The 18,541-nt window shown below is 44.8% G+C and overlaps 1 protein-coding gene across 4 annotated transcripts in view; it reads left to right on the forward strand.

Moving 5' to 3' along the window:
- LOC122553388 (acetyl-coenzyme A synthetase 2-like, mitochondrial) overlaps window positions 1-18,541 on the forward strand; it is a 143,284-nt gene that overhangs the window by 45,382 nt on the left and 79,361 nt on the right. For 3 of the 4 annotated variants that reach the window (XR_015757837.1, XM_087989646.1, XM_043697090.2), the window contains exons 7-10: window positions 7,866-8,003; window positions 11,660-11,752; window positions 17,169-17,281; window positions 18,057-18,183. Coding sequence is in view for 3 of the 4 variants with exons in the window: in XM_087989646.1 (XP_087845772.1) it covers window positions 7,866-8,003; window positions 11,660-11,752; window positions 17,169-17,281; window positions 18,057-18,183 (471 nt within the window). In the remaining variant the exon portion in view is untranslated. The remainder of the gene's footprint in view (window positions 1-7,865; window positions 8,004-11,659; window positions 11,753-17,168; window positions 17,282-18,056; window positions 18,184-18,541) is intronic. The other variant, XM_043697093.2, reaches the window with a different exon arrangement.

Raw genomic sequence — 18,541 nt, forward strand, 5'->3', positions numbered from 1 at the left:
GCCTAAGGGAGTCCAGAATAGAGGGCATAGGTTTAAGGTGAGAGGGGAAAGATTTAAAAGGGACCTGAGGGACCTGAGTGGTGTGTGTATGGAATGAGCTGCCAGAGGAGGTGGTGGAGATGGGTACAATTACAGCATTTAAAAGGTATTTGGACAGATACATGGATAGGAAAGCTTTAGAGGGAAACAGACCAAACGCAAGCAAATGGGACTAGCTCAGTTTAGATGTGTTGCTGGAAAAGCGCAGCAGGTCAGGCAGCATCCAAGGAGCAGGAGAATCGACGTTTCGGGCATAAGTCCTTCTTCAGGAATGAAGCCTCATTCCTGAATGAGGCTTCATTCCTGAAGAAGGACTTATGCCCGAAACGTCGATTCTCCTGCTCCTTGGATGCTGCCTGACCTGCTGCGCCTTTCCAGCAACACATTTTTTAGCACTGATCTCCAGCAACAGCAGTCCTCACTTTCTCCATGCCCCATCATATCAGCAATCCACATGCACAGGGAAGGACAGGAGCCCTATACATGGAAGTGGCCAGGGTAGGGTTTAGGCTGCTAAAGCCATGAGGCTTGAGTGCCTAAGTGGCCTTTCTCATCCCAGCGTTTTCTTCTTTTCTCCCATCGTGACATTGACACCAGTTGATGTTCCAGACTGAGACATGGCCAGGCTTTAAACTACATATATCTTTGTATTTATATATTTCTCTGGGACTGGCAAATCACCGAAGCACTGAGCTGATAACTGCTTACAGGTTTGGAAATGATACATGACCGTCTTTAAGCTGCTGTTGAAGTCTCCATGAAGTACTTGCGTGATGAAAGGTCTAAAAGTGTTTCATGAGTAATCATTCCAACTGTGTATCAGGATAGCTCTCTGTACTGTTGCTGACTGGAAGGCAGATTTGCTGCTCCCATTCTCTGGTAGGGATCTAAACTTGGTTGCATGCAGTAGAGAAAAACTACTTGGCAGTCTAACTTTGGGGCAGTACAGTGGCTCAGTGGTTAGCACTGCTGCCTCACAGCACCAGGGCCTCGGGTTCGATTCCAACCTCGGACGTCTGTCTGTGTGGAGTTTGCACATTCTCCTCGTGGCTGCGTGGGTTTCCTCTGGGTGCTCCAGTTTTCTCCCAGACTCCAAAGAGGTGCAGGTCAGGTGAATTGGTGATAATAAATTTCCCATAGTGTTAGGTGCATTAGTCAGAGGGAAATGGATTTGGGTGGCTTACTCTTCCGAGGGTCAGTATGAACTTGTTGGGCTGAAGGGCCTGTTTCCATACTGTAGGAAACTAATCTAACTGTATGTCTGGAGTTACCTGTAGTCCAATGGTAAAGCTGCCATAGTCTTACCAGATCACAGAGCTGCCCTCTCATTAGCGAGAGAGGTAACTGGTGAAGGTTTAACCTGAGGGTCACCATGCCTCAGGTGAGGGGAGAGATTGAGAAGGAGAATCCTTCATGGTAACTTCAGCCGGAGTGAGATTCGAACCCATGGCTGTTGCCATTACAAACCAGTCATCCGGCCAATTGAATCCTTCCATGCGGCCTAATGATAGGCATGAAACCATTGTTGACTGTTGTCAAAACCCTCCTGTCCTTTCAGGAAGGAAATCCTCACTGGATCTGGCCTACATGTGACTCCAAACCCACAGCAATATGGTTGACTCTAAACTGCCTTCTGAAAGTGGCCTAGCAAGTCTAAGTGCAAGGGCAGTTAATTCTGGCTTTGTCTGTGATGCCCTCATCATGAAAGGATAAATGTTAAATGAATGTAGACCTATCCAGTTGTGCGACAATGGTGAGGCAGGAGAGGGAAATGCTGTAGTTGACCATGTTCAAGGCTGCAGACAGAGGTCGAGAAGGGTAAGAAGGGAAAATATGCTTTTGGCACAGTGACGTTGGACACTTCAGTTTGTAAGAGGATGGAAACCTGATTGGACGCATTCAAAATGGACTTTGGGGCATTCAGGAGGTGACAACATCTTCAAGCACTTTGAAGAGGAGGCGGAACTTGAAGATGAGATGGGAATTTGCACTGAAGGTGCAGCTAAGGGTTAGGGATTTTTGGAAAAATGGGGGGAGACTCGAGGGAGACCCGCTATAACATACAGGCCGGGGGGGACGGGGGGAGCCTGCTGGTCAGAATTCTAGTGGGAATAGGGTACAGGAAGCATTAGATGGGTTTTATGGACAATATAAGTACAGGGGTTGGGGGGGGCGGGGGGGGGGGTGGTGTTGGCATGGGGTTGCATGCCAGGAGATATGAGGGAAACAAGAGATTAATAGTAGGTAAGGGTTGTCATTGGAGGTAATTTTATTCGGCAGTCTGAGGAAGGGAGGTGTGTGTCTGGGTCAGTTGTTTGGATGGTCTTGATGCCAATGATTCAGAGGTCTGTGAGCTCCTTACACTTACCATTCTGTCTGAACATGCCGGGGAGAGGGGTCTGCGTCAGAGGAAAGAAGCTTTTGAGCAGACGAGAAAATGGACCCAGTTGTGCTTCATTTGGTCCAGTTAGATCTGGCAGTGAATAGCTAAAAATGTGTTGCTGGAAAAGCGCAGCAGGTCAGGCAGCATCCAAGGAACAGGAGAATCGACATTTCGGGCATAAGCCCTTCTTCAGGGCTTATGCCCGAAACATCGATTCTCCTGTTCCTTGGATGCTGCCTGACCTGCTGCGCTTTTCCAGCAACACATTTTCAGCTCTGATCTCCAACATCTGCAGTCCTCACTTTCTCCTCAGTGAATAGCTAAACCAATTGTCCACCTTTCTAGTCCCTCTGATTTGGAGGAGAGGAGATAAGGGCCATACTGATTGGTACAAATAGTTGGGCTGAGATAGAGAGGAACGGTTTAGTGGAGACTATGGGGTTGAGGCAAGGGTGCAGTTCAACTGCGCAGTGGCTACAGAAATGTTGAGGTGAATGGGGGCTAATTCTCTTAGAGTCATAGAGATGTACAGCATGGAAACAGACCCTTCGGTCCAACCTGTCCATGCTGACTAGATATCCCAACCCAATCTAGTCCCACCTGCCAGCACCCGGCCCATATCCCTCCAAACCCTTAATATTCATATGCCCATCCAAACGCCTCTTAAATGTTGCAATTGTACCAGCCTCCACCACATCCTCTGGCAACTCATTCCATACACGTACCACCCTCTGCGTGAAAAAGCTGCCCCTGAGGTCTCTTTCACCTCTCACCCTAAACCTATGCCCTCTAGTTCTGGACTCCCCGACTCCAGGGAAAAGACTTTGTCTATTTATCCTATCTATGCCCCTCATAATTTTGTAAACCTCCGACGCTCCCGGGAAAACAGCCCCAGCCTGTTCAGCCTCTCCCTGTAGCTCAGATCCTCCAACCCTGGCAACACCCTTGTAAATCTTTTCTGAACCCTTTCAAGTTTCACAACATCTTTCCGATAGGAAAGAGACCAGAATTGCACGCAATATTCCAACAGTGGCCTAACCAATGTCCTGTACAGCCGAAACATGACCTCCCAACTCCTGTACTCAATACTCTGACCAATAAAGCAAAGCATACCAAACGCCTTCTTCACTATCCTATCTACCTGTGACTCCACTTTCAAAGAGCTATGAACCTGCACTCCAAGGTGTCTTTGTTCAGCAACACTCTCTCAGACCTTACCATTAAGTGTATAAGTTGATGGCCCAAAGTCAAGTTCTATGTGACTCAGTCACACTTTTCACCAGTCTCCATAAGCATTAATGGAAGAGAGTGGTTGATGGCAGTCTTATCAGTTCAACCATCACAACGTAATGAACACAGAACCTGAACGGTTGAGAAACCAAGTTTGTACCAGGCATTCAGGAGCTCTACACTCACTGTTAGTAATGGAGCTGCACAGACTGGTGAGTTTCTTTTGACACGTTTGCTCTCCATCTTTAGGGAAGGATGTAATTGTGTTGGAAGTAGTTCCAGACTAATACCTGGAAAGGGAGGGGCCAGTTGCCTCATGAGGAAAGGTTGGGGAGCTAGGCTTACACCCTGTGGAGTTAAGAAGGGTTAGAAGCATGAACCTCCCGAGGGGGTCATGACAGGGTGGATATAGAGAGGAGGTCTTCCCCTTCTGGAAGAATCTAGAACTAGGCCATCACAGTTTAAAAATAAAATGGCCATCCATTTAAGACAGTGATGAGGAGAAATGTTTTTCTCAGAGGGTCAAGACTCTTTTGCCTCAAGAGGAAGTGAAAACAGAGTCTTTTGGTATTATTAAGGCAGACTCTCACAGACTTGCAAAGGACCTCTACTGTTCTTCATCCACAGAACTGACCTGCTGCGCTTTTCGAGCAACACATTTTTAGCTAAGGCAGACTATTGACAAGTAAAGGTCAAAGGTTATTGTCTGTAGGTGGGAATATGGAGTAATCAGATTAGCCATGATCTTATTGAATATAGAATATTCTTTATTGTCACATGTACACAAGTTTTACAATGTCACCTCTTATGGCGCCATCTTAGGTACAGTACCTAGTTACAAACTTTAGATACAAAAGAGGAATAAAAAGGCAAGGTAGTTGCATTACTTTACAGTGTTCAAAGCATAAGTTAGAAATAAGACATAGTTAAAAAGATAGACATTACAGTTGGATAATCAATTACACATAAACATTGCATTGCAGTAGCTGAGCGCAGGGTCTTCCACATGTGGTCTAACTGCCGTCACCAGATCCCAGTCCAACAATACTCCCCACTCTGCTCTAAGCCTCCAGCACTGGCTCTCAGCAGCTCCAAGATACATTTTCTCCAGGACTTTCTTCACTGTGCCAGCCTCCTCTCCAGGTCTCGAATGGGGGGAGCGATCTTGAGGGATCAGGCAATCTACCCCAGTGTCTCTAATTGTTTGGCTCACTCTCTGGCATGTTGAAATAGTTCATTTTCCTTTATGTAGATGTTTCTTGCTGTAGCTTCTGACTTGAGTGAGGAAACACCTCAGTTCCAGGTGAACAATAAATCTACTTGTGCTGGGTGTAGAGGGTAGTCTGAATGGAGTCAGTGATTCTGAAGTCAGGGTGTGTGATCATAGCATGAGGGGTTATTCATAAATCAAGAGGAAGTTGCAGGGGAGTAATTTGTGTTCCAATCACTATCTTGTTTATTAGTGGAACAAAATTCAGGTCCTCTGAGCTCGACCAAGAACCACAATATTATGTACATTGTGGTAATTGATTAACATAATTATAAACGTGTTTATTGACTTTTGCGTCTGTACCTTTCTAGGGTCTAGGAATAACCTCTTGTGCTCTTAGTTATCATTCTGTCCACTCTTTCAACACAAGTTAACATTTCAGTTAAAATAACATCGAAAAATGTTACATTTCTCCACGGCATCAAATATTGGGCTGTCCCTCGATACCCAATCCCACGAACAAGTATTTTTTAAAATGAATCATTTCGGGAGTAAGCTAAATAGCTAGATATGGTTCACAAGATCGATTACTGAAAATGGCAGACTTTCAAGACAATAGTGTTTTGTTAGAAACTATAGCAGAAGTTTCCATTCTTTTTCACCTAGGAACTGCTAGGATCTTCCTGTTGTTGGGACCTGTGTTTTCAGACCTAGTCTTTATAAGGGCATGGGCCCAATATCACTTTCTAGTTCACCTTTAATTCCTTGTTTGTCAAAGTGTAATTCATCAGGTTAACAACTAGTTCATAGAGTCATAGAGATGTACAGCACGGAAACAGACCCTTTTGTCCAATTCGTCCAAGCTGACCAGATATCCCAACCTAATTTAGACCCATTTGCTAGCACTTGGCCCATATCCCTCTAAACTCTTCCTATTCATATACCCATCCAGATGTGTTTTAAATGCTGCAATTGTACCAGCCTCCACTACTTCCTCTGGCAGCTCACTCCATACACGCACAACCCTCGGTGTGAAAATGTTGCCCCAGAGATCTCTTTTATATCTCTCCCCTCTCACCCTAAACCTACGCCCTCTAGTTCTGGACTCTCCCACCCCAGGGAAAAGACTTTCTTCATTGACTCTATCCACGCCCCTCATGATTTTATAAACCTCTATAAGAACACCCCTCTGCCCCCGATGCTCTGGGGAAAACAGCCCCAGCCTAGTCAGCCTCTCCCTACAGCTCAAATCCTCCAACCTTGGCAACCATGAATTACTGTTTCTCCTCTTGTGCTGAACATTAGAACCAAGGGACCTCCTGATCCTGAAGAGATGCTTTGGTACTCTGGAGAATCTGTGGGAGGTCAATGCTAATTCACATTGGATACAGCAGAGTTGTTTTCCCTTGTAGGACGGTCTAGCACCAGAGGGTGCCATCTCAGAAGAAGGGATTACCCATTTAATGATGTGGAGGTGCCAGTGTTGGACTGGGGTGGACAAAGTTAAAAATCACACAACACGAGGTTATAGTCCAGCAGGTTTATTTGGAAACACTAGCGTTTGGAGAGCTGCCTGACCTGCTGAGCTTTTCCAGCAATTTTGTTTCTGATTTACAGCATCTGCAGTTCTTTCGGTTTTTATTTGACGAGTTACAGATGTCGTCTATGATTAATTCAGAACACATGCATAGCTTAGCATTGCTTAGAAGGGAATGGCTATGGCTCCTAAATCTCCCCATCTGGTTCGAATTGATAGAGATGAATTGCTACAATAATTCAATAATTTTATGTAAACAGCAGGATACTGAGAGGTGAACTAGGTGGATTTTAGCCTTTTATTATTTAGTGATCCCTACACTCTGTTGCTGGCTGGGCCCCAGTTATTATCGTACGGGTCATTGCTTGAGGGAATCAGTCTTCTGCTGATTGGCATTTGGGACATTTGCTCCAAATGCTGCCAGTGGTTTCTAGCTGTCTTCTCTTACCCTCATCTCGCTATCCGTGCACTAAATAACTTCAAACCGGCCCTGCACTGCATCTGTCAGATGTGTAACTGACCCCCAACACAACATTCAGATCGCTACAAGTTTAAAATCACACAACACTAGGTTATAGTCCAACAGGTTTAAGCACTAGCTTTCGGAGCGCCACTCCTTCATCAGGCTGTTGTGGAGGACACATTTGTAAGACACAGAATTTATAGCAAAAGTTTACAGTGTGATGTAGCTGAAATTATACATTAAAAAATACCTAGATTGTTTGTTAAGTCTCTCATCTGTAAGAATGACCATGTTAGTTTCACTTCTTTTATTCTCAGGTTAACCTGAGAATGTAACTTTTTTAAAAAAAAGTTTTGTGATTTACATATGAAAGAGGTGAAGCTATCATGGTCATTCTAACAGATGAGAGATTCAACAAACAATCAAGGTATTTTTTAATGTATAATTTCAGCTACATCACACTGTAAACTTTTGCTATAAATTCTGTGTCTTACAAATGTGTCCTCCACAACCACCTGATGAAGGAGCGGTGCTCCGAAAGCTAGTGCTTCCAATTAAACCTGTTGGACTATAACCTGGTGTCATGTGATTTTTAACTTTGTACACCCCAGTCCAACACTGGCATCTCCAAGTCAAATAGCACCTTTTACATAACGTCCAGGATGCTTCACAGGAGCAAAAGTAAAACAAAAGAATACATCCACCAGAATGTTTTAGACACACTTCCTGTGTCGTGTGGAGTTAGTTGTATTGTCATGGGGCAGCTGTAGAGAGGTCTTGACATTCTCTTGTCTCAGTGCATAATCCAGAACAGTAACCAATGACAACTTATATTCCTGTAGTTTCTTCGATGTTGAAAAATATTTCCAAAGTCCTTCACAAAGTAGTAAAGGTTTCCATCCAGTAGGTGATCCTCCCATAATTGAATAGCCTGAAAAGCAGTCACTGTCAAGACATACAAATGAAGCTTGGTTCTTTTGCTCTGCACCTGTCCCCTGCGTAGGTCGTTACTGGGAGATGGTTGAAAGGTTAAAGGTCAACCAGTTCTATGGAGCGCCCACTGCAATTCGACTCCTGCTGAAGTATGGAGATACCTGGGTGAAGTCACATGACCGGTCTTCTCTGAAAATGCTGGGCACAGGTCAGTACACAACATGTGCTGTGTGAGAGAAGGCTGTGCCTGGTCATTGGAGCCCTGGTGAATACTACCCTGCTCTGAAAAGAGGCCAAGATGCCAACACATGCCTTTCCCCATTCAGCTGGTCTCATGCATAGCTCATCGGCAGAGGAGCTGTCTGCTGGTGGATTACTTTGTCAGTCCTGTCCCTCTGGATACGTGCAGATGGACAGAAGATCATTTGACATGGCAGGAGATAACTGCTCTCTCCCGTACCCTGACTAGAATTATTGGCAAAATGTCAGTCACTCCCTCACTCAGTATGGTAGTGAGCTCAGGCATTGACATTATGACTGAGGGCTATAGCACCTTCTAGGAAGCTGATCCCCAGTTGGACAATGAGCCAGAGAATAACATAACATAGAAGGAGGCAATTTGGCCCATTTTCCCTGTGCTAGGTCTTTGAAAGCATTCCAGATCAGTCCTCCTCCCCTGCTAATTCCCCATCATCTTACAGATTTTTCTTCCATTTCAATCTTCCATTCCAATACTCTTTTAAAAGTTGCCATTGATTCCAGTAGTCTTTTAGTCAGTAACACATCACAACAACTCACTGTATCAACCATCAACACTCTTCATTGTGAGGCTGCTTATCTTCAGAATTCTCGATCCTAGAACGGTGTGGAAACTCAGTCATGAGTATGTTTAAAATGGAGATTGATAAATCTCTATTTCTTAATGACATCAAAGGGATACATTGATAATGTGGGACAAAGGTGTTGAGGTGGATGAACAGCCATTGGCAGATCTGAATGGCCAATCTCTGCTCCTGCGTTCTTATATTCTATCCTCTCTTGGCTACTTTGACAATTAGAGCCATAGAGATGTAGAGCATGGAAACAGACCCTTCGGTCCAACCTGTCCATGCCAACCAGATATCCCAACCCAATCTAGTCCCATCTGCCAGCACCCCGCCCATATTCCTCCAAACCCTTCCTATTGATATACCCATCCAAATGCCTTTTAAATGTTGCAATTGTACCAGCCTCCACCACTTCATCTGGCAGCTCATCCCATACCCATACCACCCTCTGTGTGAAAATGTTGCCCCATAGGTTTCTTTTATATCTTTCCCCTCTCACCCTAAACCTATGCCCTCTAGTTCTGGACTCCCCGACCCCATGGAAAAGGCTTTGCCTATTTGCCCTATCCATGCCCCTCATAATTTTGTAAACCTCTAAAGTAACCCCTCAGCCTCTGACGCTCCAGGGAAAACAGCCCCAGCCTGTTCAACCTCTCCCTGTAGCTCAAATCCTCCAACCCTATTGCTTTAAATCTTTGTATCCTCTGGTTACTGGAACTGACAATGGCAACAGTTTCTCATTTCTTACTTAATCAAAACCTCCCTCGTAGAGTCATAGAGTTGTACAGCATGGAAATAGACCCTTTGTCCATGCCAGCCAGATAATTTAAACTGATCTAGTCTCATTTAGCGGCATTTAGCCCATATCCCTCCAAACCCTTCCTATGCAGCTACCCATCCAGATGCCTTTTAAATGTTTCAATTGTACCAGTCTCCACCACTTCCTCCAACAGCTCATTCCACCCTCTGCAAGAAAAAGTTGCCCCTCATGTCCCTTTTAAAACTTTCTCCTCTCACCTTAAACCCATGCCCTCCCCCATCCCAGGGAAAAGACCATGGCTATTCGCCCCATCCATGACCCTTAGGATTTTATAAACCTCTGTAAGGTCACCCCTCAGCCTCCGATGCTCTAGAGAAAACAACCCCAGCTTATTCACCCACTCCCTGCAGCTCAAACTCTCCAACCCCAGCAATATCCTTGTAAATCTTTTCTGAACCCTTTCAAGTTTAATAACATCTTTCCTATAGCATGGAGACCAGAATTGAACACAGTATTCTAAATGTGGCCTCACCAATGTCCGGTACAATCGCAATATGGCATCCCAACTCCTATACCCAATGTACTGATGAACAAAGGCAAGCATGCCAAATGCCTTCTTCACCACCCTGTCTGCCTGTGACTCCACGTTCACAGAACTAAGCACTTGTACCCATGGGTCCTGTTCAGCAACACTGCCCACTGCCCTACCATTAACTGTGTAAGTCTTGCCCTGGTTTGCCTTACCAAAATGCAGCACCTCACATTTATCTAAATTAATCTCTATCTGTCACTCCTCAGCCCGTTGGCCTATCTGATTAAGGTCCCATTTAACTCTGAGGTAACCTTCTTTGTTGTTCAATTTTAGTGTCATCTGCAAATTCACTAATGATACCTCTGAAATTCGTATCCAAAGCAGTGGGCCCAGCACTGATCTTTGCGGCACACCGCTGGTCACAGGCCTCCAGTCTGAAAAACAACCCTGTACCACCACACCCTGTCTTCTACATTCAAGCCAATTTTGTATCCCAATGGCTAGTTTCCCTGGATCCCATGTGATCTAACCTTGCCATCCAGTCTACCATGCGGAACCCTTTTGAACGCTTTGCTGAAGTCCATTCTGCCTTCATCCATGTTCTTTGGTACTTCTTCAAAAAACTCAATCAAGTTAGTGAGACATAATTTTCCACACACAAAGCCATGTTGCCTATCCCTAATCAGTCCGTGCCTTTCCAAATGCATGTAAATTCTGTCCGTCAGAATCCCCTCCAACAACTTACCCATCACTGATGTCAGGCTCACCGGTCTAGAGTTCCCTAGCTTTTCCTTACCACCTTCCTTAAATAATGGCACCACATTAGGCACCCTCTAGCCTTCTGACACCTCACCCCTAACTGTCAATGATGCAAATATTTCAGCAAATGGCTCAGCAATCTCTTCCCTAGCTTCTGGGAAACATTTGATCAGATTCTGGGGATTTTAGACCTGCAGTACCCCCTGCCCTGTAATATAGACACTTTTCAAGCCTTCACTGTTTATTTCCCCATGTTCCCTAGCTTCCATATTCTTCTCCGCAGTAAATACTGACACAAAATATTTGTTTAGTATCTCACCCATTTCCTGTGAATTCACACAAAGACGGCCTCATTGACGGTCTCCCCAAACGATCTCTGCTTAATGGAGACAAACTGCAGATTCTAACGTCTCATCAGACAACTGAAGTCCTTCACCCCTGGTTACAAACTAGTAAGTCTCCTTCAGAACCCCCTCAAGACCTCGCCATCCTTTCTAAAGCCTAAGGGACAGAACTGGGCACAATATTCCCGCTGAGGCCTAACCAGTGTTCTATGTTCAGGCTCTCGGTTAAGATGTCAGGTGGCACAGTGCCTCGGTGGTTACCACTGCTATCTCACAGCGCCAGGGACCCAGATTCGATTCCCCCCTCAAGCTACTGTCTGTGTGGAATTTGCACATTCTCCCTGTGTCTCTATGGGCTCCCTCTGGATGCTCCAGTTTCCTCCCACAATCCAAAGATGTGCAGGTTAGCTGGAGTGGCCATGCTAAATTGCCCCATAGTGACCAGGGATGTATGGGCTAGCTGGGTTAACCATGGGGAATGCAGGGTTACAGGGATAGGGCAGGGGGCATGGTATTTGAAGTGTCGGTGTTGACTCAATGGGCTGAATGACCTGCTTCTACGCTGTGGGGATTCTGTGATTATATTAATTTGGGAGTGAATAAAATTAACTATCTCATTCTGTCTGACTTTTGATTTTTCAGTTGGAGAGCCCATCAACCCTGAGGCATGGGACTGGTATTATAGAGTTGTTGGGGATGGCAAATGCCCAGTGGTGGATACTTGGTGGCAGACAGGTAAGACAGTTACGTACTGGTCCTGTCACTGGATGGGTAATCCAGTGGGCCATGCTAAAATTCTGGGATCACGGGTTCAAATACCACTATGGCAGCTGGTAGAATTGAAATTCACTTTCTAATATCTGGAATATGTAGCTGGTCTGCGTCACGGTGACCATGAAAGTATCATTGACTGTTGGTAAAAATTCATCTGGTTCACTACTATCTTTTAGAGAAGGAAATCTGCCGTCCCTCCCCAGTCTGGCTTACATGTGACTCCTGCCCGCCCTGAAACGGCCTGTCAAGCCACTTAGTTCAACAATAATTCACGATAGACAATGAATGCTGGCTTGTCAGGGATGGCTACACCCCCATGAAAGAAAATAAACACTGCAGACAAAGCCAGTCCGTCGGCATTGTTACCAAGTGATACCCATTGTCCAGTACATACGTTGTTTAACATTGAGGCCTGACTGTCGGCCAAACCTCAATGTTGTCCAGATCTTGTTGCATTTGAAATGGACTGTTTCATTGTCTGAGGAGTGGCTAAAGGTGCTGAACATGGTGCAATTGTCGGTGAACATCCCCACCTCTGACCTTATGATGGAGGGAAGGTCATTGATGAAGCAGCTGAAGATGATTCGGCCTAGGACACTACCCTGAGGAACTTTTGCAGAGATGTCCTGGAGCTGAGATGATTGACCTCTAACAGTGATAACATGTTTCTATGCACCAAGTATGACTCTAACCCAGCAGAGAGTTTTCCCCCGATGCCCATTGATTCCAGCCTTGCGAGGGCTTCTTGATGTCACACTCGGTCAAATACAGCCTTGTATTAAGGGCTGTCACTCTCACCTCACCCTCTGGAATTCAGCTCTTCTGGTGTTTTAACCAAGGTTGTAATGAGGTCAGGAGCTGAGTGGCCCTGGCAGAACCCAAACTGGGCATCACCGAGCAGGTTATTGCTGAGCTGGTGTTGCTTGATAGCACTGTTGATGCCAACTTTACTGATGATTAAGAGTAGACTGATGGGATGGTAATTGGCCAGGTTGGATTTGTCCTTCCTGGACATACATGGGCAATTTGCCACATTGTTGGATAGATGTCAGTGTTACAGCTGTACTGGAACAGCTTGGCTAAGGGCACAGCCTTAGAATGAAAAAAAGAATTGCATTTAAAGCTCTTTTGACAGCTATTAAGTAAATGTTTGCAGTGCAGTCGCTTTTACAACATGCTAGGCAGTTGTAGAGATGATGGTTTCTACAGTTCTAAATGACAACGTATTTCAATCATCCCATTTGAAACCCAAGTGATACCTCAACTAAGCTCAGACTGCTTGGAGGCTGCGTTAAGGTAACTGTTTGAGAGGCACCTATTGGTGCTCAAAAACATCAAAGCAAGAGAAAGCCATTCAAACCCTGCTCCAATCATCTGCCAGTGCTGAACTCCAATTAGTTGTGAAACTGGTCACTTTTGAATGAAGTGAGTCCTGTTCTCTAGAATGGGTTCCTGGAGGATTACATGATTAAAAAAAAAAGGTATAACTTAAAAGCTGAAATATAAAATTAAAACAGATACCTAAGGGAGTAAATTCAATGTCTGAATCTGTCTCAAAAGTTCAACTTTTATTCTTTCCCACCTCAGTTCTTTCTCCTGTTGATATCTTGCTGTAATGTGGGAATTGAGTGCTCTGTAGTCTGTACTCCTGAAAATATTGAGTGTGATCTCCTAACACCTTGAGTTCCGACACAATTCAAAGTCAGAAGTCACACGACACCAACAGGTTTATTTGAAATCACAAGCTTTCAGAGCGCTGCTCCTTCATCAGGTCAGTGTGTGTGTGTGTGAATTCCATGTATGGGTTTCTGTTCATTTGTGTGACTGTTAGGCAGGGGGAACTATTCATGTATTAATAATACTAAAGCAGTGATGGGAACTGTCCTGAGGCTCTTTGCCCAATAAATAATTATGAGCATCTTTCAGCTTGGCACAATATCTGGGAACATTGAACGGAAATGCATCGAGAGATACACAAACACTGCTATAAAATGCTGAAGTCGGTCACAGGGTAAGGAGTGGGGGGAGGGGGGGGGAGGGTTCTGTGCTGAGATCAGAAACCACAGCAGCTGTCCCAAGCAGCTGTCCCTGTCACTGAAGGCTCTGGCCTTAAAGGGGCATTGCCCTTGAGGAAAATTGTCTGACAGGTTTCTTGGAAGAAGAAGGGTCTGAGAAATGGTACTTACTGCCTAAAGTGGGGAGCACAACAAGCAAATCCGTGTGGGTTTTCATTTGCTTTCTTATTCGGGGCAACTCCAGATGGTGGATTCTGGATCAGTGGTGCTGGAAGAGCACAGCAATTCAGGCAGCATCCGAGGACAGGCAAAATCGACGTTTCGGGCAAAAGCCCTTCATCATCCTCGGATGCTGCCTGAATTGCTGTGCTCTTCCAGCACCACTGATCCAGAATCTGGTTTCCAGCATCTGCAGTCATTGTTTTTACCATCCAGATGGTGGAGTTGAGTTTCCATCTTGAAACTGTGCAGACCCATGTTGGGACATCAGCAGCAATGTTAACGGATGGAATTCCAGGATTTTGACCCAGTGACAGTGAAGGAACGGTGGTATATTTCCAAGTCGGATCACAGAGTGGCTCAGACAGAAATTTGCAGATGGTGGTGTTCCTGTGTATTGCTGCTCCTGTTCTTCTAGGTGGAAGTTGTTATTTGCTGGCTGGCATACCGGGGACACGCCCTCACTCAAAAGATTTCAAAGGGGACCCAGGAAGAAAAACAGAAATTGCTGGAAAAACTCAGGAGTCTAGCAGCATTTCTGGAGAGAAAGCAGAGTTAATATTTCGGATCCAGTAATCCTTCTTCAGAACACTTCGGCATCAGGAAGTGGGTAGCTGGTTGTGAACCACTCTCTGCCCTGTCCCCTCTCCATAATCTCCTCCCCACCCCCAGTTCCACACAGCGCCTTCACTTGTAGGCATGGGATCCAATTTTGCTCGTGGACCTCAAATGGGAGTCATACCAGCAGTAGCCACTACCTTCCCAGTGGCGCTGTTATGCAATAGAGCTGCCAGTATCTGATTGACCACAGAAGCTGTCCTCTTGATCCCAGAAAAGGTCTGGTTTAGCCCTTAGTCTTCCTGGGCCTGTTCCTGACTCCCCAGCACCATTAAATACTGTCCTAGTATATCATATCCATCTTGTTAGCACTCAGTTCAAGTAGTTTGTCCAGTACTTATACTAATCCCTTTAGGTTCTTCGCTTTTGGTGGACCCTTGGTTTCACATTATTTCCAGAATATTTCTGAATCTTCAACTGTGAAAACAGACACAAAATAATTGATTTGTCTCCTGCATTTTGTTACACCCATCATAGTTTCACCTGTCTCTGCCTCTAATCATATTATATACCCAGAGAAATGTCTACAATATATTATGGTCACTCTTCCCTTAGAATCTCTTTAGTATAAAGCAATGCATTAATTCTTTCTTATCACACAGTGTTTGATCTAAAATGACTTTCGTTGACATAGTGATCCAGAAAACAATTTTATACATAGCTGTATTCCATATACCCATCTGCCACACTATTACTGTCAATTTGGATTTTTGGTTTATTAAAGCCTCCCATGATTACTGTATTACCCTTATTACAGACAGATTGGATTTGCTGGTTTATACTCTGTTCTACACACTGCTAGGGGGCCAACAAACAACTTGTACCAATTTCCCATTTCTTAGCTCCAACCAAACGGGCAGCACAGTGGCACAGTGGTTAGCACTGCTGCCTCACAACGCCAGAGATCTGGGTTCAATTCCCACCTCAGGCAACTGTCTGTGGGGAGTTTGCACATTCTCCCTGTGTCTGAGTGGGTTTCCTCCGGTTTCCTCCCACAGTCCAAAAACGTGCAGGTTAGATGAATTGGCCATGCTAAATTGCCCGTAGTGTTAGGTGTAGGGGAATGGGTCTGGGTGGGTTGCTGTTCGGAGGGTCGGTGTGGACTTGTTGGGCCAAAGGGCCTGTTTCCACACTGTAGGTAATCTAAAAAAAAGACTTGATTTTAATTCATGATTTTCTGAGCTGAGATCCTTTCTTTCTATTGTCTTTATCCCCTTCTTTATTATCAGAGTTACCTCATCTCCATTTCCATTTTGCCCATTTCTTCTGAAAGTTAAGTATCCTGGAATACTGAGTCCCCAACATTGGACACTTTGTAACCATGTCTCTGTAACTGCTAGTCTGTTCTGTTATAACGCGACAGTTCTGTTCCCGTTTGATCCCGCGTTATTAGAAAATCAGGTAATAGCAGCACCATTTAAACCAATCGATTGATAGCCAATACAGGTTAGGAAAGTTTGCGTTCTACAAATAACAATCTAAATTCTTCAATCACATTAAAGCCAATTCGTGTTGAAGAAATGTGCCAGTCACCTAATGTCATGTATTTTAGCTCTCCCTACTTTTCCAATTTCTCCTGATCTCACTGTATTCACTAACATCCCATTCTCTTTGTCCAAGTATCTGCTTTACCTAAGGTTCAGTCTTGTTCTCTCAAGTCAACAACTTCATCGTGCGTATGAAATGAAAATGATTTCATCTGATTGGTAGTTGCTCTCCTTTCTCCTTCCTAGTCTATATTTTACACCCAAAAATGTTGCTGTGCTCAACATTTCCCTTGCTGCTTTTGAATTGACCTTTTATTGAATTCACCCAGCTTTTATTTAAAGTCCGGTCTTCTGCCCTTGGTGTTTGATTCACCAAGAAGCTGGCCCCAGCTCGGTTTAAGTGAAGTCCATCCCAGTGGAACTGTTGCCTCTTTCCCCAATAGTGGCACCAATGCCCCATGAAGCAAAGCCCCTTCTTTACATAACACTCTTCCACCCACTTATTCAGACTTCTATCTACACCTAAAATCAAGCCACAACCTTAGGGCCCACCGTGAGAATTCTGAAGCTGGAGAGTTAATGAGATTGGCCTAATGGGATGAGGAACTGTTGGTTAAAGTCCATGTACCCTGGAAATGGTGAGTTCCTATGGAGAAACATTTCTTTGCCATCATCAAAGCTTATCTGATATATGTTCTGACATGGTGCATGTCGAAGGTTCTCACCATTTTAGAGTACCACAAATACTCCCTACCATTCTGAAATGACCCTCCATCCGTTTCTTAAAATTAATTCATGGGATGTAGGCATCTCTGGCTGGGCCAGCATTTATTGCCTGTCCCTAGTTGCCCATGAGAAGGTGTTGATAAGTTGCCATCTTGAACCGCTGCTGTCCATGTGCTGTAGGTGGACCCACAATGCCACTGTGGTGGGAGTTCCAGGATTTTGATGCAGTGACACTAAAGAAATGTCAATATATTTCCCAGTCAGAATAGTGAGTTGACTGATGAGGAGAGTTTGTGTTGTTCTTTGTTTCAGAGACTGGCGGTATCTGTATCGCTCCTCGGCCTGCAGATAGAGATGCCAAGATACTCCCAGCTATGGCAATGAGACCCTTCTTCGGAATCGACCCAGTACTCATGAATGAGCATGTAATTAGAAAATGTTGATATTTTTCCTTTTATTTCACCTCATCTTTATCTGTGGAGAGAAGTAAGTAGCAAGATTTGCCTGAGGTGGGGGTGCCTTCTCCGGCATAGGAAAAGTTTAGAGGGATATGGGCCAAATGCAGGCACATGGGACTCGTTCAGGTTAGGAAAATTGGTCAGCATGGATGAGTTGGGCTGTAGGGCCTCTTTCTGTGCTGGAAATAGAGTCTATTTGGAATGAGACTTTAACCTGTTGGATCTGGCTGGGATTCAATGGGAATATGTGGGATACTTGATGTGTAACTGCCATAGTATTTTCCTTTTCAGTTCGGGTCAAGGGTAGAGTGTGGGAATAGCATGCCTGTGAGTTATCCCTGAGAATACCATGTTTTGCACTCATCAATAGATAATGGGGCAGCTCCATCCACAGCCCAGTGGCTAAAGGTCCAGTGGAGTCCATTAGTTACACAATGGAGAATTATCTGGGATACACAGCACAGAAACAGGCCTTTCAGCTGAAACAATCTGTATTGCTGCTTAAACCTGATATGAGCTACCCCAGGCAGAGAGCTACATCTCTGCCTCAGTGGTGTTTTAGCAGATCTTCCAGTTCCCCATTCTTTCATGTTCTCATCCAGATACATCTGTGTTCCCATTCTTGACATCGGAGGATTAATCCATCTCTGATCGCTCTCCACAGCCACTCTCGGTAGTTTCAATCTCAGATCTTGGATTAGGTTTCAGAATTCTATTGACGTCTGCTTTGTGCCTGTTCCAGGGTCAGAGATTAACGGGGAACGCAATCTCCGGATCACTCTGCATCGCACAGCCATGGCCAGGGATGGCTCGGACTATCTACAATGACCACAACCGATTTGTGAACACCTATTTTAAAGCCTACCCCAGTGAGTGGATGTGTTGTACTGATTCCAAGAGGACTGGGAGAGAGAGTAGAACATTCAGTCCCTCCAGCCTGCTCCACCATTCAGTATGATCATGACTGATCTGATGTGGCCTCAGTTCTATTTGCTTGTCTTTGACTCCCTTGTCAGTCAATAATCTGCCTATCTCTACCTTGAATATATTCAGGGAACTAGTCTCCATTGCTCACAAGAAATTCCAAAACACGAACCATCCTCTGAGATGGAATTCCTCCTCATCACCATGTTAAGCTCCTGATTCTTAAACAGTGTCCCCTTCCCCAGGAACAGAACCATCCTCTAAAGATCTACCATGTCAGAATCTTACATGTTTCAAAAAGGT

This window comes from Chiloscyllium plagiosum, unplaced genomic scaffold, assembly GCF_037043375.1.
Source record: "Chiloscyllium plagiosum isolate Xiang-an unplaced genomic scaffold, Cpla_swu_hap1 HiC_scaffold_8, whole genome shotgun sequence".
Classification (NCBI taxonomy): Eukaryota; Metazoa; Chordata; class Chondrichthyes; order Orectolobiformes; family Hemiscylliidae; genus Chiloscyllium; species Chiloscyllium plagiosum.